The sequence below is a fragment of the Festucalex cinctus genome, chromosome 13, assembly GCF_051991245.1.
Source record: "Festucalex cinctus isolate MCC-2025b chromosome 13, RoL_Fcin_1.0, whole genome shotgun sequence".
Taxonomy (NCBI): domain Eukaryota; kingdom Metazoa; phylum Chordata; class Actinopteri; order Syngnathiformes; family Syngnathidae; genus Festucalex; species Festucalex cinctus.
In genome coordinates, this window is record NC_135423.1 from 14978802 (window position 1) to 15001390 (window position 22589).

Genomic DNA, 22589 nt, shown 5'->3' on the forward strand with positions numbered 1-22589 from the left:
ATAACAAGTGAATGGGAAAAGAGGACAAATAAACTTTATGAAGGCAAAATTTGCAATAGCGGTAGCTTAAACCCCACCCTACACCTGTCAGACACATGTGCACACACTCACCGAAATTATGATACAAGGATGATGATGAAAAGACACTTTTATTCACATTTTTGTTGGTGTTTAATAGTAAATCTGCGTGTAATTTGTGACAGGTGTGAAACGCTTACGTTAGCAGTGCAGCGGGCTAGCAGCTAGCGCTGCCGTTGTCGTCCAGACAACTCTGACAGTTCACACTTTGTGAATGTTATTGTTGAAACAGAACAAATGGCTTTCTATTCCCTTTGTTCATAAAAGCCCTCAAATTATGTCACCTGAATTATTCACCTATGGTAACATCAATGAAAAGAGACATTGTTGAGTGTCTTTGTTTACCGTTGAGTGTATTTCAGTAAAACAATTCCTGTTAAGAATAATCAGATGAATGATGCAACATTTCCCATCAGACCCGAGCGGCGCTTCCTCCCTCTGCAGTGTATAAGCAGAGTGTTTTGTTCACATAGCTATTTTAATCAGGCAGTTACCAGGTAGAGTAGAAAGAAACGCTTGTGCGTTTTTTCCCTTGAAGTGCCCCCTCTTGTGTCTTCCCATGATACCATGAGACCTGCCTCATGGCGATCTTCACTGTGGTGGGACTGTCTGCTGTTTCCCAAAACGTTAATCCACTTGCTTACCAATGCTGCCTGTTTTGAAATATTTCACTGTTTGCCTCCCTGAAGACAAAATCAATAGTTTTTTTTTTTTTTCTTGCTCTTCTCATGTCTCGATTTCTTCTCCCCTAATGGCTGCTGTTACACAAGCTCTTCTTATGTTGCCTGCCCGACACATATTGGATAGGTTAGATACATGACTAGATGGACAGTATTCTATTTTGAGACAAACGCTTTACAGTGCATGTTACTTTAAAGCACTCGTTGGGTAAGTTATTATGTTTGAACCCTCTCTTCAATTCTGTCATCTTCTCGATTAAAGAAAAAAACAAAAAACAGTTTGCAGAAATGTAGAGTAGGTTACCCTTCACGTTTTAGGGTTGATTGCACAATCTCTTCACGTTAGCTGCAGGGCATATTTGCAGTTTGTATATGAGGTGTCTACTACGAAGGACATTTTCAGTTTTCACAGTTACCCATCATTGCAAGCGCCACATAATGTACTACTGTGCATTGGTAACTATAGAAGCTCTGGTACCATCTGTTACATTTGGTAAAGAATAAACAACTTCTGTCTTTTCAACTATCTCCGGAGAAGAATTTTGAAGAGTATTTCTGGAGAATGGAGAGCCCAAAGCCTTTTTGGGAGCAAGTCCAGCTTGTCAGACACATTGACAGTTAGTCAGGGATATGCCGTTGTGCTCGAAGATGTTGAAGCTCACTTCTAATCGACTAACTCCATCCATCAATACTCCATTGGGACGTCACCTGGTCTGCAGTACAAGTCGCCTCTGCATCAGCGGTCCTGCTCCCCGATCGATATCTTGGTTTAGCTTGTAGGGACCAATCTGTATGTATGCCATTTCTTAATGGAATGGAAATACAAAGTATAATACAACTTAAAGTCGAGGATTCTTCCAATAATAACGAATGAATACACATTGGAAACAATGGTAGTTTACACAATGTAATATCACATCGCATTCTGGCAGATGAAGTTCTTAAACTTATAACTTTTGCTTTTGTTATATAATAATAATAATAATAATAATAATAATAATAATAATAATAATAATAATAATAATAAATATTATTATTATTATTATTATTTTATGGATCAAATATTTGAATAAACGTTGCAAATGTAAGTTCGTGCTTTAGACAAGCAGGGAACAGTTTGCTGGCCCGGGCTGCCACCAGTGAGACATATAAAAAACAAAAACACCATTAATAACAGACTTTTTTGTCAAATTACCCCTCAACCAAAATGGAACCATTATTTTTGTAAAAGCATCATATTTGACACAGCTTGCGTCGGATCTCATTAGACTGAGAGAGAAATGTGTATCTTAATAACAGCTCGGCTACTTCACTGACGGTTGCAAAGTAAGGACAAATGAGCTGTTGTTACAAATGAAAGCTGTGGGCGTGAAAATTTTATCATGAAATATTTCCAACTGATTCATGACTATTTGCCTCCCCCTTAGGCTAATCACCGCGGCAGGGGGCTTCCACCGCGGCCACATGACGAACAGTTGAAGAAGTTGGGTGGTAACTTGGGGGAGACCCGCTAGCCCACGGCGCTGCTATTGGTTTATCCGTGACGTGATGACACGGAGGAGTCGGCTTGAGGACTTTATAAAAGCTTCCATGCGGGCGGCGAGCCGGAGCCTCCGAGCCACTCTCGACGAAACCAAGCTTGTTTTAAAGAAACGCCAACCTCCACCCGAAGGTGCACCATGAGCGAGGTAAGACTATTTGACGCGTTTTAAGTGATTATTACGCGCGGCTTTGCGGTAATGCGCACAACTTGGAAGCATCATTGGCGAGGATTATTGAACGTTTCTGTTGCGATTGTCGACTCATTTTATTTTAGCTGTCATATGATGCCACTTTTAATGTTTTGCTCACATTTGAAACATTATTTAGGACGCATCATTGTGGGCTTGCCTCAATCAGGGTGACGGTCATGGATTTACGCACAGATCTTGTGGCTGCTTCTTTTACCGATCCATGTTGTACCGATCATATTGTCAACAGTGCTGACAAGTGGACCCGGAAAAAGTGATTCAATGGGCTTTATCTGGAGTTGTTTTGGATGATACCGGGAATACTGCAAGTTGAATAAGTGTAGTTGTACTACGAAGGTTAATGTGTACCAAACGTTTACACTTAGCCTACAATACTTGATCCAAATCAAGGTGACTTAAACAATTGATGCTCCTTTCTGTCTGTTTTTACATTATTTTGAAATACAATGTCACAAGATGGTACAAGAGGGTACATAGGACACCAGAAGTCCTCAGTAACCGAGTTTTTCCCCTTTCTTTCTTTTTTTAAATTTTATTTTTCATTTTTTTTTTTTTTTTTTATACAGCAACAGCACCATTCAGCAGGGAATATGATTACTGTTCATACAGTATCTGCTCTCATTCGATGTGACACTAAACTGGGTGTATTTGAATTCATTTTTCATTTGTGAACATCTTGTGCTGTTGCTGTGCATTCTAGTGATGTGTGAACTGAAAATGTTGGCTGTGAATGGTTTCAGGGGATACGACAGGAGTGTCTCTAGTTGCACAAAGCAGAACCGTCAACATCTTCATGGAATATTTTTTAATGGGAGTTCTAGTTGAGGGAATAATCTTGTTTGTGTATCATGTGTAAATGAAGGCGTGTGATTTAACTGTTTCCGGTACAATGTTGACGGTGGGGAAACATGCATTGGCCATGTCACTAGATCTGTTCAATCTAATGGACTTAAATACCAAAGCTATATCAAGTAAATAAGCTATAACAAAAAAAACAATCTTTCTCAGTTTTGATTTGCACTGTTAAAAAGGTACCAAAATGAACAATCATTGGCAATTTGTGTGTTGGAGCAATTGAGATCAAATGGAGTGCACTATATGGTTGCAAACAGTTGACATTGATTCGATGTAATCAAATTTGCTGTCTAAATAAGTACAGCATAATGGCAGACATGGAAAGTTGAGCTTCATCCATTCTCTGGCCATCATTAATCTACGCAATTCAACACCGAGGTTGAAATATGAATTTAGAGTATTCAGAGAACGAGATCCACACATATCGTTAGAAACCATATGTTAGAAATAGTCATTAATAGTTTTCTTTGTTGATTAAGAAAATGCACATCCCTTTTAGAAACAACACAGTACATTGCAGTTCTAATATATAATATGTGACACTTAGAGTCTACGTTTGATAACACATGATGGTGGCATAGTATGGCAACACAGCTGCAAAAATCCAAACTTTGCTTTTTGATATGCTTTCCCTCATTACAGCCAAAGAGCCAGATGCCTGCGAGCTACTGCAGAAAAGAGGCAGCAATGTGATTATAGTCATACATTGCAAGAAAATCTTCCGGGGGTTTGGATGGAAAGAATACAGTGAAGTGAAGCCTGCATCCGGAAAATGCTTTTGCATCCAATTTGCAGACATTCCTCATGGACAAATGTTTTTTTTTTTTTTAAGGCATTTTGTAACCTCATGGATTTTCTTTTAAGTGCAATTCAAAGGAAGAAAAAAGAAAGGTTCCGGTCAGGGGAAAAGTGCGCTAACACAGAGAGCAACCCTGGGAATAAAGGCAGTTTTACTTTGGAATCCATTAGAATGTATGTCTGTCATTACCTGAAATGGCAAATGTAGACATCAGCACACTTCGCCGCAAGCTGTTTGTAACAAATTGTTCGCTGGGCGGCGTAATAAAAGATGCATACTGGGTGTGCGCACACACAACAGGAGCGGTTTGAATAATTGAATCCTTTTCACCCGCAGCAAAATCGCGAGGCTTTGATTTGTCGTTAATATGCAAAGTAAAGAGACACTGCCACTTCCTGTTGATTAATATAGGTGTTACATTAGAGTGGATGTAGTGTGAATGGAAGCAGTATGAGGTGAGAATGAGATGATTATGTTAGTCACAGCAGTGAAGAGCAGAGTAATGCTGAATGAATATCTGAAATATGTTCAGTCTCCAAACATGACCGGAAGGAATAGGAACTAAGTTGGAGATGAATGAGTCACCGCCAGCCTCTCCGGCCCGCTTCGCTCTCTTTCATAAAAGGAGCAACATTAGGTACACTCCATCCTACCATCCATTTACACTACCTCATGTCCTCATTAGGGCCAAGGGGAACTGGAGTCTTTCTCAGAGCATTTTATTTTGAAACTGCAAGAATAATATATATATTTTTAATTATATCAAAATTGCTTCAACAACACACTTATGGTTTATTTTAAATTTTCAATATTTTTGTTCATTTGATTTTCTTTTCCAATAGAATTGCATCCATCCATCCATCCATCCATCCATCCATCCATCCATCCATCCATCCATCCATCCGTGGCACAACTTACTTCCCCTAACCCCACATAGGAAACCCTCCATCCATCTTCACCTCCACCTTTCCCTGCTCCTTCCAACTCTCTCTTCCTCCCTCCCTTCCTGGATTATTAAGATGTTCTATAGTCACTTGTTTGTGCTGAATGAAAGCAGTAATTTACTCAAATACTAATATTTTTATTATTAATCACAATTCACCAATAATGTAATACACTTTTTATTTTTTTATTTTATTTTATTTTTTTTATTTTTTATTTTATAGCCCAATGTCCACTTTGTAGATTAGTCATAAAAATACACAATCGTGATTTAGCAAACTGATACACGTAATAATCAAAGGTTGTAGATCTCTTTGCAATCCTGCTGGACATTTGAAGTACAATGATGACAACTGTATGGATCTTACATTTACAATGTTGTTACAGCCGAAGTACACTTATGAATTCCAGTAGATGGGATAAACTGTGCCACCGGGTCAGCTTATTCTATGGCTACTAGGGGTGTTAAAAAAAAAAAATCGATTCGGCGATATATCGCGATACTACATCGCGCGATTCTCGAATCGATTCAATAATCGGCAGAATCGATTTTTTTTTATTTTTATTTTTTTATTTTTTTTTATTTTTTTTTTTAGGATTCACACCTTGAGCATGGAAGAATGTTATATGAACGGCACATTAAGCCTTAATATTTTATTTTAATGCTGTTCAAACATGAAACAGATTACAACCTCTATAAGACTGAAATTTCAGATAAATAAATAATACATTTTCATATAAATCTTACACTCTACAAGCTTACTGATTAGTATTTTCTAAATATGAATGAAAAAAAATCGCAACGATCGACTTATAAATTCGTATCGGGATTAATTGGTATCGAATCGTGACCATTCGTATCGGGATTAATCGGTATCGAATCGAATCGTGACCTGTGAATCGTGATACGAATCGAATCGTCAGGTACTAGGCAATTCACACCCCTAATGGCTACCATGTTGAATTTATTATTCAGCACTGCTAATATGGTGCACCATTCACCTCTTTGTGCTAGCTTTAGCACCCAATTTTGTACTCAGTTTACGAACTGATGTATAAAACAAATTATGTACTGTTACACAGGCATCATGAACTTTATGACGGAGTTAATTTTACTTTACTTATGATAGAGTACATTTTGGTTTACTTGCACACTTGATTTTTTTTTTTTTTCTTTTTTTTTTTTTTCTTTTTTTTTTTTTGGTGCCTCTTAGCTTTCCAAGTTCCACAAAAGTCTTCTCCCTCTAAATACTTCACACAGCCACATGGTCAATTTTTAAATGGTTTCTTAGCAACAAAGGTTGGCTGAACTTTTGAGGACTCCAGACTCTACTACTGCATCATGCTCAGAGGTGCCTTCAGTATTTTGTCCCACCCGTGTAACTAAATAAGGTAATCAAATCAATCAAACACCCTCCATATGATGTAGTACAGTTACCATTGTGCAGTTTTTAATGTAATATTGTTAAAGGAATACCTCATCATCTTCTTAAAAACTTCCAGTGCTCATAATGAGCGTCACAAGAGTTTGCTGTTGTGCCTAATAAAATGTCCACGGGTAGCTGCACAATACCCCAAGGTGCATTCTTTACTTTTTAATGATACTCCACTCTATCTCTCCCCACCCCTCGGTTTGTCTTCTACCAGAGAAACAAGTCAACAACTTCAAAAAAGATTAAAAATCCAGCAGAACAAGTCCCTAAAGCTTCTGTCAGCGTGTGCATGTCAAAGAGAAATGAACGAGCTGACAACAGAAAAAAATGTCAGTTGCTCTAGATAGTGGAAAATGGCTGACTGGGACGTTTTAATCCCTTTTCCCCCTCTGCTCAGACAAGAGGTTAAGCTACTGACACCGTTACTAGACATCATAATAACACTGTTGCACTCATCAAGGGCTTCCACTATAAAACATTACTCGAAATAATGTGACTGCAAATAGCATTTAATCCTTCAGTATTTATCTAACAAAGCTTAATTGTCTGGTTACCTTATATACACTATCCGCAAAATTGAACTTTCAGTGAGCAGTACGAGAGAGTGTGAGATTGACAAGACTAAATTTAACACAGCTGCTCTCCATTCACACTAGTTGAGACCTTGTAACACTAACAGAGAAGGAAAATTGGGACAATTTGGGGTGTACTCACTTATGTTGCATTCTGTTCTGGTTCGACATAAATAACAAATAAAAACACCTCTGGTTGAGGGCTTTTATCAGCAATTTTTTTTTTTAGATGAGATTAAAACAATGCATTCATTAGATCAATTAATTACTGATAACAATAAATTAATCAACTTTTAAAAATCTCTTTACACCACAAACTGTAATCATGTGAGTGGGAGAAATATTACAAACACCTCACCAAGTATTATTCATTGCAAAATACTCAGTACAGTATTAGTACACAGTTGAACCGACCTCTATCACGGACAAATATTCCTAAAAATGTCAGCCCAACTTATTGATGGAAGTTCATGACAATATGGTACATTTCTGGTTCTCTGACTGTCTTTCTGGCTCCGGAAGCAATCTGGTGAAAACAGATATAAATTTACAAAAGAAATTGTCTTCTTCAGCACATTTGCTTCCTCAGCATTTGGCTGGACCAAGAGAGTTAGGGGTACAGAAGAGTGGTGTGTGGAATGCAATTTTCACTTTGACAATGAGGAGCTCCATCTATCCAGCTTTTTCTTTTTTTTTTTTTTTCTTTTTTTTATGGCACTTGTCCTCAGCAGGGTCCCAAGTGAGATGGAGCCTATAGCAGCTCACTTTGGCTGCCAGCCAATCACAGGGACAGTAAGGAGATCCAATTCACAAATTACCATCTAACCTAACTTTTTGCTATTTGTTTTTTAACTCCATGCAATTTCGAATTGACATTCACAGCAGGCTTATTTCCCAGCACAGCCCCATCTAGTGGATCTGGTCGGTCACTGTTACACTTAAAACAATAAATTTGAGCTACACTGTAAAGAAGATGTCTTTTTTTTTTGTCCCATCAAAGTGAACACACACTGCAGACGTGTGTCTGTGGATGGTTTTGAAACTGGTTTTGTAGTTTTTATGTAATCCAGCTTGTAAGCAAGCAGCAAACACTGTAAATCAAACCAACTCCTTACCTTTTATTTACTGTGCTTTGCTATTGTAATAATTAGTATAGAAAAATTAATAATAATAATAATAATAATAATAAAAATAATAAATGTATTTTCTGAAGGCAGAATTTCAGAAATTTTAAAAACTGTTTAAGACCAGTTTATTGTTTGTCTTTTAACGCAGCATGAGGCTTTGCATTGTTTAAGAATTGTATTGTATTTGGTGTCTTTGTTATTAATTTATTGTTTTAACTGTCTTTGTATGATCTATGATTATTACTTTATGTACAGCACTTTGTGGCTATGGTTGTTTTTAAAGTGCTCAATAAATAATGTTGATTTTATTTGAGCATTGTGTAAGCGTATGGAAGCGTAAGGAAGTGTGTGAGTGTGCTGATGCTGGATATGTATTTGGAAAGTGACATAATAATTATACACTTTGAACGTTTTAGTGCTATGGGTGCAAATTTGCATACACTTTGTCAGGACTGACTGGAAACTTTTTTTCTTTTTTAATGATGATGTTGAGCTTTCCGTTATTCTGAATCTGCCTTGTGTTTGTTTTGTTCTGGCCTAAATTCAACATACAGACAGGAACTATAAATCTGACAGAAAAAAGCTATTTAATTTACTTTAAGCAGATGCTGGGATTTCTCTAAGCAATTGGACTGAAATATTTTAGACAGGACGTAAAGAGGAGGTCATTACATTGATAGTTGGCACAAATGAGGCAAATAGAGCTTTCTTCTGAGACATTCATAAAACGTACCTTTTCTGTTTTATTGACCACAGTGCTGCAAGGGTGAAACAACGCATGTGGGTTTGGCTCATTATCCATCAAGTGTACATTTAGGGCATTAATCATCCCATTGTTTTCCTCTCTTGTTTGGTCCTCTTCTCATCTCTGGGTTCAAGCACTTGCTCGCCATCCCATTAAAAGAGTGACATTAGTGGCTTTCACCATCAGCGCCATGACGCATTTAATCCACCAAATGTATCTGAGGGTTGAAATCTGCGTTTATACCCCCGTGGAGGCCACAAGATAAGTCTGCCCTCGTCTCTGACGACTGGCAAGGCCCCAAGAGAAACTGGTGTGTCACTATGTTCAGATGCTAAGCGGCTTTCAAGCGTGTTCTGCAGGATTAGGGGACTTTTGTGGATTGTGTCATTCTGTTGTGTCGTGGCCTCCCACGTTGCTGGTTTCGTTTTCATTTGCCATTGAACACGCAGATGGATCCCTCCTGGAGAGACTGCTTGACTTTTCAAAAGCACGAAAACTTTTGTGTTGTGCTTTAGTGGAATGTTATGTCTTCACTGGAATTATGTGGGGGTCCGCTGGAGAGAGAGTCTGGATGATTCTGGGCCGCATTCCACAAAAAGGGGTTCAAATAGAGACAACTCCACCTATTTGCAATAAGAAAATCCTTTTATCTTATAAATAAATAAATAAATAAATAAATCCATCCATCCATCCATTTTCTTGACCGCTTCCTCACAAGGGTCGCGGGGGGTGCTGGCGCCTATCTCAGCTGGCTCTGGGCAGTAGGCGGGGGACACCCTGGACTGGTTGCCAGCCAATCGAAGTAAATAAATACATAAATACATAAATAAATAAATCAATAAGTTATACTTTTTTTTCATGATAAACTGAGAAATCAGGCGAAAGTGGGTCTCCCGGAAGTAAAACAGAACCCCAAAAATACTTTAAAAAATATTAAAAAGAAACCTGACAAAAAAAATCCATAAATATGCAAATCCACAGGTACCAAAGTGCGAGTATGCGGAAAACAACAATGTTGTTTTTGTTTTTGTTTTTGTTTTTTAGTGCAACCAATCCAATTTTTATTAAACATTAACAGTTTTTCAGCCCCATGGGCAAGATTGCTGACTCTTTCTTATCTCCCTGGCACTTTGTATACTCCTCAGCATGCATAGTTTTGTAATGACAGATTTCTTGAACAACAATACTTTCTATGCACATTCAAGAATGCCGTGGTGCTCCTACGCTGAATAAAAAGCCACCCCTTTTCACGTTTTTCTGGAAATTGGCTATTCTCGTCAACGCCTCTCTTCATAGCATGGCAAAACATGTGGGTGTCATATTAACATTAAACTTTGGTGCCAAGTATGACTTAGCAAAATATCGTACTGCAGACCTTAAACATTTCTTGACAATATTATGTTATATGTGACCTAGTCTAAACATGGTATTCTGTGGAATATGAGTTATGAAGCAAAATGCAGCCGTTTTTGTCCATTTCAGGGGGCGGCCATTTTGCTATTTGCTGTCAACTGAAGATGACATCAAAGTTGCTCAGGGCTCAGGCAATGACCAATCACAGCTCACTTGTTTTCTGAAGTAGAGCTGTGATTGGTTGTTACCTGAGACCTGAGCAATTACTTGTATGATGTCATTTTCAGTCGACAGCAAGTGGCAAAATGGCTGCCCCCTGAGATGGATAAAAACGGCTGGATTTGGCTGCTTAACTCATATTCCACAAATGTAATATTAATCAGAATGTCATATTTAGACTAGTAGTAAGGTCACATATTATTGTCAAGAAATCTTTTTGGGGTTGACTTCCACTTTACGACGCCTACTGCCAAGCTTGAGTCTCCCATTTTCCATGATCAAACAATGTGTGTGAGCTTATTGGTGTTTCTCAACATTGACTCCCATCAGGCTGAGTCTAATTACCAATCACGCCATCAGCCAACACAGCAAAGAAGATGACAAAACTCACCTGCAACTGCGCATCACTGAAATTGCCGCTATTACACACTTGGCTGGTTAAGCGACTTGGGCTTTTTTATAATGCATCTGAGTCTGATTACTATTATAGAGCCATGTATTCACAAGCTGTGCACACGCTCGGGGGTAGGTGATGGGGGGGTTGGACATGCTGTTCCTGGGCGGCTTGGACTGCAACTTGCACAGGCAATCCACAATGTAGAGTGAATCAATGAAATAAATATGCATCTCTATTAAGCCTGTTACTCAGGTGAAGTGCTTTGGGAGTGCTTCCAATGCATTGGCTGATAAATGAATCCATATCATAGGGAAGCAGCATGCATGCAAACATAAATTGATCTAGACAGGTAATAGTGTCAAATTGGCAATAAAAAGCAACAATGATTACAGAATGTAGTTGAACATTAGTATTTAAATCATGTCTACTCCTTACACCCTTAAAAATCTCTTTTTTGCTTACTGTGCATATCGCACTCGATGTAAATCACACATTTCAGCAAGCTCAGCAACAGAGCAGCCAGTGTACATGCTTCAGTCATGTACCTTACAAGTTGAGGAGGTTGCATGCGGCTGAATTAGCGAAGCGACATTCCTGCTGCATGCTGCAAATTTACCCACCACAAAATCATTACAGCATCACACCCCAGAGATTGGAGGCTGAAAATAGCACTTCAGAGACTGCGGGGGACTGCAGGGCAAGCTAATAAGTAGGAAGGTTGCAGAAACAGGTTTGAGTCTAAGATGGTTTGAACGTGAGAACAAGTGGAAATATGTCAGTGGAAGCATTTGCATACCTTCAGTCATCACTAACTCTGCTCCAGTAAATCCCAAGATTATGTCACATAATTATGTGCAACCTTTCCCTTCTTAACTCTCATAGTGAGTTTGGTTATGTAAGAGTAACTTCAATGCACAGATGCTGGCACAGTAAAATAGATTTTATGATGTAAGCTGGAGAAAGATTTGTGTTGGGGATTTGTGGCCAAAATACATACAAAGAAGGTTATTCGTAAGATCCTTCAGAGTGGAGCTGCTACTGTGATGATGTAATAATGCATTTGTTTTGGTAAATAGGCAACACTGATTCATTCTAATGTGGTGCTTTTGAGTGCACGCAATGCCAAAAATAAAAAATAAAAAAATGGAAACAATTGTCTACATATTAGGCAAACATAGTCGGAAATGTGAACGCTCACAGCAGCTTGCACAGACGGAAACTCAAAGGCAGGCTCACAACAAACTGTTTGGCCTAAAATGATCAGGGTGGGGCTAACGGGGACATAAAACAAAGAAAGAAGTGCACCACATACGTAAATTCGGACTGCAAAGCGTAACTATGGCATTGTACACTGTGTTTATCACAAAAGTTAAAACTAGAAATGGAGATAACCACATTGTACATGTGACATTTTCAAGATTTTCTTCTACCTCTCAATATGTGAATGAAAACACACAATGGCGTCAAACGCCTGACAATCTTTAGTCTTATGAAATTTCCTCATGTTTAAAGTATAGAATGATTTTGTGCCCGTGTCTAAAACGAGTCAGGCCGGCAATTGTAAATAATGGTACGTGTTCAAGATTTACAACCAATGTTTTTTCTTTGTAAATTTGTTTTTTTGTTTGAAAATAAGTGTGGGTAAGTGAAAGTTTAACATTAAAGTTGTTGAGAATTTCTGCAAAACTCATTACTGTAGAAAACTAAATGGAGCTATTGACTTGTTTTAAGTGGATTTAACTTTTTTATTTCACTATTTTCTCCCATCAGTTGGTGAAAATTGAAGAAACAGAGGTTTGCAATCAAAATAAGTGTTTTAAATTAATCTTCACAACAATGCTCATGTCCTTAGACTGTAGGTATTTAGTTTTTATTTTAGCTCACCCATTCAAAAAGAAGATATTTTACCAGTATCAACATTATTCCTATGTTGATTACTGGCAGTGCTTTTACTCTTTAGTCATTAATGGACACTGAATCAAATTCCCCAAACTACTGTAACCTGGCAGGCTTGAAACAATCCTTGACAGAATCTGGTGGGTTGAGTCGTATTTCTTGATTAATTCTGCGAGACTCCCATGTCCAGCAGATATTTGCTGTCGTTGTTATTCTTGTGCTCAAAGCATCGCTATCTTGGGCCAAGTTTGACCTCGACATGACTTGACAGTGGCACTTCTTTGCAGCTTTTGAGGAATTGGTCTTGTGACACAGCCTCATGACCTCATTGGAGCAAATAAGTGTTGAGGAGACGACTTGAAGACAAATGATTATGGCCTTCTACTGCTTTGGGCAGCTGCCAAGTCACACTGTTGAAATGACGTCCATTGAATGCGTTTCCAAAGCCACCAATCTACTTTGTTAAAATAAACAGATTCGATGAATTATGTTATTTATCTGAATTCCAATTTCTTCTTCCGTGAGAAGCTTTTCTGTGGGGTTCTCCAGCATGTGTGAACATCTCTGGTGTGGAAGGACAGGCAGAGGACAGATTCATCATCACTGCTCATAATTAGACCCTTAATTTGAACACCTTGCTCCTTGCAGTTCACTCCTGGGCTCTCCTGCCGCTTGGCCCACAAAAGCAGACGGGAGCGTTATCTGGGTCGCATTGTTACATAGGCTAGCATGATGTCACGTGGATCCACTCACAGCTGATGTCCGCCTGGAACTAGATGGCAGTCAGTAGCAGAGTTCAACTGCCAACAGGCCAGCCTCTTAAAAAGGTCAACATCGCTGATCCAGATGGAGTAGCTGAAGCCAAAACATCTATCATTGCTTGATGCCAACATTACTTATGAATCAGATATTGCAGATTAACCAAGTAAGAAGCTTTCAAAGCCTATTGATTCTTTAATGCGCTCATCTTCTTACAAACAGGAAGTGAGTGTATGAGAATTTAGTTTGGACACCGTAAGAACCTAATCTTTTTGGCAGAACAGCATCAAAATGTGCTTTCTGTTCTTTCTCGTTTTTGGTAATGCTTTTATTGTACAATTTTGACATAAAAGCAGCATCATGGTGTCATCAGTATGTCCGCCTGAAGTTGTTGCCATGGCAACACTCAGGAGGAAGAGAAAAGTGGTCATATTTGTGGCTGTTGAAAAGGGGCCACCTTGGGGAGTCAGAGCTGGAGGTGAGATGGGTCATTAACATTAGTTTTCACCAGATAATGTGACAATAGAGTGAACTCCACTTAATCAGTCATGAGGTGAGACTTATGATGTCAATAGATGGGTTTCCATCCAATTTTTTAAGCCAATTTACTGAAAATGCGCAAAACGGGCATGCAACTTTCCATCTGTTCTTCTTTTGCGAAAATTGAGAGTGGACTCCGCTGCTGTAGGTGGCGGTATACACCATAGAGATGTGATCCACCAGGTTGTGGGTTCAATCGCCGGCCGTGTCATACCAAAGACTATAGAAATGGTAATAAATGTGCCTCCCTGCTTGACTTACATTATGGTTGGAATTGGGCGGGCTAGATCACCAAATGATTCCCGAGCACGGCTCCTGCTGTTGCTCACCGCTCCCTCGGGGGATGGTTCAAATGCAGAGAATGAATTTCACCCCACTTAGGTGGGTGTGACAATAAATGGCGGTTTAACTTCCCAAACGGTATTTCAAAGGTCCAAGACAGATGCAATACAATCGTGCTACATGCTACAGTAAAGCAAGCAACCACAATGTATAATGAATGCTACTGTATTGCGGATGAACTGTTGACTGTAGTTTCCACTTCCAACTTTACTTCACCCAAAAAGGTTGACCTCTTCCTTTAATCACTACAAACAAGCATGCAGTGCTTCTCCGTAGATTGGTTTTATCGTTCTTTAAATAAAAACCGAGTGAATGACCTCGTGATTAAAAGTGTGTCAGTGAGACTCACGGTAACTGGCTTCTGTAAATTGACTGGCTGATTGAACCTGAAGCCGTCGTGATTCCTGACCATGCAGAACTTCATCTCTCCCTCAACTTCTGCTTTGTTAGGTCCCAACATCGCCGCAATCCCAAATGGGGGAAAGTAATCCCCAGACGCTAGTAAAGCTTGCACTAATGAAAGAAACACCATAAAATGTAATCTCGTCAATTTCAAGGCTCATTAAGTTGTGTAACAGACGGGGAGTTTGAAAAAAATAATTTGACGAGGCGATGTAATGTGTTTTCTCTGCTTCTCTCTCCCTCTTCTCTCTTCTCAGTGGGAATTGCTGTGAATTAAAGAATGTTTTCCAGCTAGTACTGGCTGTATTCAAAGAAAATAAATATTTATTTTATTGAACAAACACAGTTTGTATAACTCAGTTCAGGCACTTTGATCAGTCTCCATGGTTGCACGACAGTCAGCCTGCCTTACTTTGATGAGCGGAGCACATACATAGAGAATTTTCACATCTTAACTGATTTTTGAAATGTGAGAGGCGTGTTCTTACTGCTTGAACGGTGTGTGGACTTGAGAGCACATCACGCTCATATTGATACATGCATCTCCCCAAACTACACTAAAATTCTACCCCCAACAATCTGTCAATGTACCTGACTTACTGACCTGTAAGAGGCCACATTCAGACTGTCAGAACACATAAAGAAGTAAAGAAGAAGTATGAGGCTTATCTCATTCCTCTAATTTCACTTTCTTGGGTCCTCACCCCTCTATTTACATGCTAGCAGAGAATTCTATCAAGGAGGGAGGAGATTGACACAGGAGGGAGGTGGAAGGAAATAGAAATGTTTTGGGAAAATCAGACAATTGATCCTTAATGTCATCATTTACATATATATTTATACTAATGAATGCACGTTCTGCGTGGCAGAATTACTATCACCAAATGTCCACTTTATGATTTATGCTTCAAGTGAGATTAAATTAAAGTCAAATATCAACACTGTCACATGTCTATAGCAGTGGATTCAGTGTAGTAACTAACCATGAGCCCATGTAATCAAGTCATTATGTAGCTATATTCAAACTAAAATAATCCAGGGATCACACAAAGATGGTTTAACTATTTAATTTGAAGTCCTGCATCCAGCTGGTATACGTTCGTTATCAAATGGAGCTAAAAGACTTCTGCAGAGGACACATCAGACGTCACGTGATTTAAGTTAGCTCATGGAAGCTCCGCAATGATCGATCCTTGCACCTTGATGCACGTTTCCAATTGAGATGCTATACATCCATCCATACATTTTCTTGACCGCTTACTCCTCACAAGGGTCGCGGGGGGAGCTGGCGCCTATCTCAGCTGGCTCTGGGCAGTAGGCGGGGTACACCCTGGACTGGATTCCAGCCAATCGCAGGGCACACAGAGACGAACAACCATCCACACTCACAAGCACACTTAGAGAGAATTCGGAGCCACCAATTAACCTGCCATGCATGTCTTTGGAATGTGGGAGGAGACCGGAGTACCCGGAGAAGACCCACACGGGCACGGGGAGAACATGCAAACTCCACCCAGGAAGGCCGTAGCCTGGACTCTAACTGGAGTCCTCAGAACTGGGAGGCGGATGTGCTAACCACTCACTCACCGTGCCACCCCTAATTTACAAATAATTGACGCATAATTCTCGTCAGCCTGAATCTCTTAATAATAAAAAGCTTCCTTTTTACAGTAAGTAGCTAAAATTACATCATAGTTTAATTCAGTCAATTTCTCTCTTAACATTCCAAACCTCTTGTTGAGGATAAAGATGTGAGGGAAAATTGAATTCATGCTAAGTGTTCCATCTCCTTGCAGTACTACAATAAGAACTCACCTACACAAAAAAAAAAAAAAAAAAACTTGCAGTGTGGACTTATTGATCCAGCACTGATTTAGCAATGTTTCACGATGCCCTGTGGCCTTTATGGTAGAATGCTTTATGTAACCGCCAATGTAGCTCACGCAGATAAATGTGTGTTGAAGGTTTTACACACAAGGTGCTTGTAGTGAAGGGGTGCATACAGACTCACTCGCACTGTGGTGAGCATGAGCAGGCTGCTGCTGAGTAGATGAAGAGGCAGCAAGGGAGTGAAAGGAAGTTGTAACACGGCGGCTTTTCGTGCACCCGTCATATTCTGGACGTCACCTATTGAGTCGGGTGAGTGACACATCATGGTGAATGATGCAATATGTCACTGTCATGGAAACAAGACGTTGGGAAGCACACCAACATGCATTTGCTATGTTGCTATGAAACCAAGGACATTTTATTTATTTTTTTTATTTTTTTTTAAATATTCAGTCCTTCTTTTCAATTTTGCAGTTAGTACCAGTTTTGAAATTTGGCCTTTATACACCTGCACTAGGAATCTAAAATTCCACAATCAGACTCAACCTTAATCTAATAGTATATGACTACATAATTATACATATGATTTTTTAATACATTATTTTCACATATAAATAGAATAAGAATGTTTGATCCCACTTTTTTTCTCAGACTGATACCAGGACGAGTACTCAAATTTCAAGTAGGCACCTATACCAAGTATCGATACCACTAGTACAGGGTTTCTAGAGGTAATAGAAAAACAGTACAAGTCATTAAATGGAGTTTGCTAAAATGTATTCAAAAGTATTAAATTAAGAAGCATTAAATTAAATACAATGTTGACAGGCATGAAAAAATTTAATGCAATTGTTGTTCATGCTTTATTTTACAGACAGCAATGTCTAGAGGAGTCTCACAAGCACAATTGAGCAATAACAAATATGCTAAAATTATATGTATCTGTGGGGACTGGTGAAATGTAGTGTTCCTGTCACCAACATCCAACATAAAACATTAATGCCACCTAGTGGCAGAAAATCACAAATCTATGACTCAATGTTTCACACTCCTCCTTTTAACCGTAACTGTAAAATGTAACACTATGAATTACTTACTATAAAATTACTGTATCAAGGAACTAAAAGATACAACCAAATTTGCATTTGGTTATCATATTTAAACACGGTTATGTTAATTAACAAGAACATGAAAAGCTTTGAAAATATATTTTATTGTACATTTACAGCAGATATGACGTGTGATTCATTTACGATTAAATGTAATCGCCTGACAGCTTCACTGTATTAATGTGTATGTGCGCGTGCGCATGTGTGCATATGCAGTACAGTGTGGACATTAAATTAGTTTTGAGTTACATTTAATAAAACGGCAAACTGAAAAGCATTAAATTGGATTTGATGATAACTGCAGACATGCCGTCAAACTTTTGATACCTAAAATTTCCCCCTCTCAAAGGTCAAATAGTTAGCTTCATCTGCTCCTATTGTTTACACACAATATTGATTGAGTTGGAATGGTCATGCTTGATCAGTGGACCTGATTGCATATCCGTGACATTCATTCAAGCGGAATTGCACTGAAAACGTGAAGTTGTTGTTGTGCTCCAGTGCACTTAACAAAACTTACAAGCATACAAACAAACAAGGTGATTTGCAGATGGCAGCTTTCATCCAGTAATAAAGGGGCGAATAGTGGAGTAAGAACGACGCATATAAAAGCTCCGTAAAATAAATAAATAAATAAAAGTAGATGTGGATGTTGTTGTCGTCATCTGATGAATGGCCGAATGTCAGATAATATATACTTGCATATTTTCTGATGTGCTGCGTGCTTGCAGTATATGCAGAGTGCATCTTTTCTTTCAAATCTGCTTAACTCATCCTTTGTTTGTGCACACATTTATTTCCTTTATTTGTGTGGTTTCATATTTCCCCCTTAATTGAGAGCCCTGAGGCACAAATTCTCATGCAGGCTGTACTGTATGCCAGTCTCGGGGTGTGTGGGGGTGTGTGTGGATATTACCTCAAAGCACCTTGTGTCCCTCGATGCCATTCATGATAAACGAGAGGTTCAAGTTGAATTTCACCGCTCTCCATCACCCTCATCAGTGTAATTACAGGTTTTTCCTCCACTTGATTGGTTTCGCATCCACGCACTTATTTGTTCTTCTCACATCTTATGTGTGTGCGTGTGTGTGTGTGTGTGTGTATTCTTCTGACAGGTGTGCTGATTTGTTGGCCAGTGTGCGTGTGTGTGCTCAGTAATCTTGCTCGTCAAGGCGCTGTTATGGCAATTTACACTTGGCCCAGTCCCAGAGCTGGTGAGGCAGAACGCTTCTTCCTCCCTGCTGCCTCGATAAGCGCGAGAGGTCCTCAGCACCTCGATGCATGGAGAATGTTGTGTACCGTAGACTAAATGAGCTCAACTTATGGCTTGTAGTTAAGGCTAGTTGCGACATGTTAACCCCGCTGCAATCCGCTCATGCTTCAATAAACACCAGTATGCGAAGGAATTGATTTTTAAAACAGTCCTCAAGTAAACAGGCTCAATAGCGTCAGTGACTTTTGTGTTTTCCAGTTGGCTCCATACAATTTCATTTTGTTGTGTTGAGCGCAAATGTTGGCCTTCACTCTCTGGAGAATTCGCTTCTCCATTAATTGTTGGGTGCAGCCATTTAAATTGAAAGAGCGTATAACCAGACTGCCTATGTTCTTGCTCCCCCACCCTGCATTTTCTTTATAATATTTGACTAATATAATACTTAATCTGAAATGAATCGAAGAGAAAACACTGAACACATTATGTGACTCCAATGACAAAAAAAAAAAAAAAAGTTATGTTCTGATGTGGAATACCAAAAGCGCAGACACAAATAATATTTTAACTCTTTATTTGCATAACATTGAGAGGCGTAGAACAAACTTGACTAGACAAGAAACAATGAGAATGCATCGAGAATCACGAGACGCCAAGCCCCCTTGGGCTGTGGAGATGCACAGAGGAACCGATGTACATAGTTAATAATCCGACAAACACACTTCTCGGTTTGGCTTAAATAGACAGTGAATGGATCAGATTGGCTGTGGGTAGACATGTGGGTAACAGGACTGACATGGAATTATCTGACTGGCTGTTTACCAGAAAAAGAGATTAAAGATTCTTGACATCACATAGCTCATGACATCACATAGCTTAAAACTAGTTGGAACTAGATGCCGATTACATCAGTTCAAAACATCAGTTCACAACAGACACTTGACCTCACGGTCATGACCCAAACATGACCCTTGCAAGACCCAAACTTAACCCTGGCATGACCCAGTCATGACAAAAGTCAAGCGATCTGGTTAAGGAGGGTTGAGTTGTGCTTTGTCCGGTCCCTTGCTGGGTGATCATTGCAGGGGTATTTGATCCCCCCCCAAAATAAGCTCATGGGATCAAGGGACACGCACCCTCCATCACTTTAAGGTGATGGCTCACTAATAGTATCAGTTATACAATTATCATGACCTGATTGACAAAAACAGGAATTAAAGTCGCCTTTCATTTACTCTCATAAATAGCAAGCTGTTAAGAATGGTGGTTGACAGATAAATATAAACAACAACAACAAATAACTTGACAAAAATCAAATCAAATCCACACAAAAATAAGAAGCTTCAAGCTCATCCCCCTCGTTCCCCCCAAGCATCAAAGTGCAGCACAAGCTGTTTGAAATGCATTGAAAGTGTTGAATTAATAATGTCGAGACGAGCTGAGAAAAGAGGACAAATACTATGACGCCTTCTCGATTCCTCCGCTATTAAAGCCTCGACATGAACAAATAGGAAATGTTCGAGCGAATGCAGGATCACGACGACGTGGTTGCAGTGAGAGCCAAGGGTGAAAGCACATACGTTCGCTAAAATGGAATCATTCCATATCTTTATTTGGTTATCCACCCCCCCCCCCCAGTGTGTTTCCAGTACTGAAAATCAGCAGTATTAGTCAAAAACAATTCTATGTTTTTATTTAGAAGAAGAACAAGACGCAAATGAATTCAGTGTATTCAGTAGATCATCTTACATATCTTAGAATATCTCAAACTCATGCAGTTTACCACATTTTTAAATAATGACGTTGTGCATTCCTGTTCCTGGCTGCGCATGCGCACTTCCAGTGTTTGTAGCATGTAGCCGCTGAGCTTCGGATGGAAGTTTTGAGGTTTTCCTGGAAATTCAACAATATTGTCAATGCCTACTTAATAATTGATATCTCAGCCCCGGAAGCAGATAGAAACATACTTGCAAAACATTTGAGAGCTTACACTTGTGGCTTTCACACTAACCTAAATTTATTATTATAAATCTTCAATATCGATTCTTTTTTTTTTTTTAAATCAACAAACAAATAGTATCTGTGGGCATATTTACCTTCAACACAGCTGTAATAACCTCATGGAATCGAGTAGTAATTATTCGTCATCCATTCCGTTACAAAGCCGTTGAAATTTTCAACATCCTCATTGTCTACAAACATATGTCAAGTGCTGCAAAAGGATCTGCAAAAAGACCTGCATGGGTGTATGCGATCACAGATCACGACTGTGAAGTGGACAATTGGAGACTGCCTTCCTCAATGATTGTTCGTGTCCATGTGTGTACTTATTATGCGGCATTTTCTACACTTTAGAATATTTCTTTCTGGCTGAAAGGCATTTGAAGGTCTGGAATTTTTTTTTGGGTCACGAACATCATCATCAACAGATGTGTTTGACTGAGGAATTGGAATATTCCAATTGAAGAGTTTTTAGCCATCAATTTCCCAGTGCCAGTTCTCTAATAAGCAAGTTTTAATCGTGGGGACAGTATTGATCCTGCTCTCATCGTAGATCCCACCCAGTCTGTTCAGTTGAAACACAAGCTGACAACCAGCTGGCCAGACTGCTATAAAATTGTCCACATTGGTGATAAGTCGAGAGGAACATTAATTTGATTGTGTGAAAGCTTTCTTCGACCTGACCGATCATTCAACACCATCAGCTGTATTGTTGGTTGAGTTGTGGTGAATTTTACATGACGATTGTAATTTTGTTGAAAAATGTTTGGCTTGCAGGGTAAATTTGTTTATGAGTTGTGGTCGGGAAGACAGATGGGCTATCACAGCATTTGTAAACACATGCTTAGGGACATCACTTGTGAGAGATGGATAACTGATGCTGAATTATTTAACAAGTAGCAGATGCGAAGGAGAAGCAAACAGGGCGGAATGTGATGTAATCAGGTATATACTGTACATATATGGAGTGCTTGGCCTGCAAAACAAATACACACACAACCTATTTGCCCCCCCCCCCCCCCCCCTGGTAAAATAATGCAGAGATGATGTTGAGAATGTTTTCAAGAGATGGACATTTAGTGCACAATTAGGCTCTAAATTAAAGTTACTATTTTAGCCATTTTTTCACAACTTTAATACAATTGGATTTCTAGCAATATGGTTAAACTTTAATGTAATTCTGCAGACTTAACTTGACTGTAAAACGAAGTATGCCAACTCTGTTGGGATGTTGAAGACGATGCTAGCCGTTAGTAGAAAGAACACTTGTGCAAACTATCTTCAATGAAAAGAAGACATGTTGGCTGAATGTGCGTGGCTTTATTACAGCTATTGTATCCTTGTTGAGGTCAAACAGTATTGCTAACCAAATGATTGCTTGTTTTCTCCCCAGAGGCAAGGATCTGGGCCTGCTGCTGGCAACAACAAAACCTCCGGAGGACAAGGTAAGCTGCATTCTCATTCTGAGGTCAAATAACAAGGCAAGGCAAGGCAAGGCATGTTTATTTGTATAGCACATTTTATATACAAGGCAACTCAATGTGCTTTA

At 39.2% G+C, this 22589-nt stretch overlaps 1 protein-coding gene across 1 annotated transcript in view; it reads left to right on the forward strand.

Moving 5' to 3' along the window:
- The first annotated feature begins 2269 nt into the window (after positions 1–2269).
- pcp4b (Purkinje cell protein 4b) overlaps positions 2270–22589 on the forward strand; it is a 31443-nt gene continuing 11123 nt past the window's right edge. Inside the window, exons 1-2 of the mRNA XM_077541417.1 lie at positions 2270–2446; positions 22434–22485. Coding sequence (XP_077397543.1) covers positions 2438–2446; positions 22434–22485 — 61 coding nt within the window. The 5' untranslated portion in view covers positions 2270–2437. The remainder of the gene's footprint in view (positions 2447–22433; positions 22486–22589) is intronic.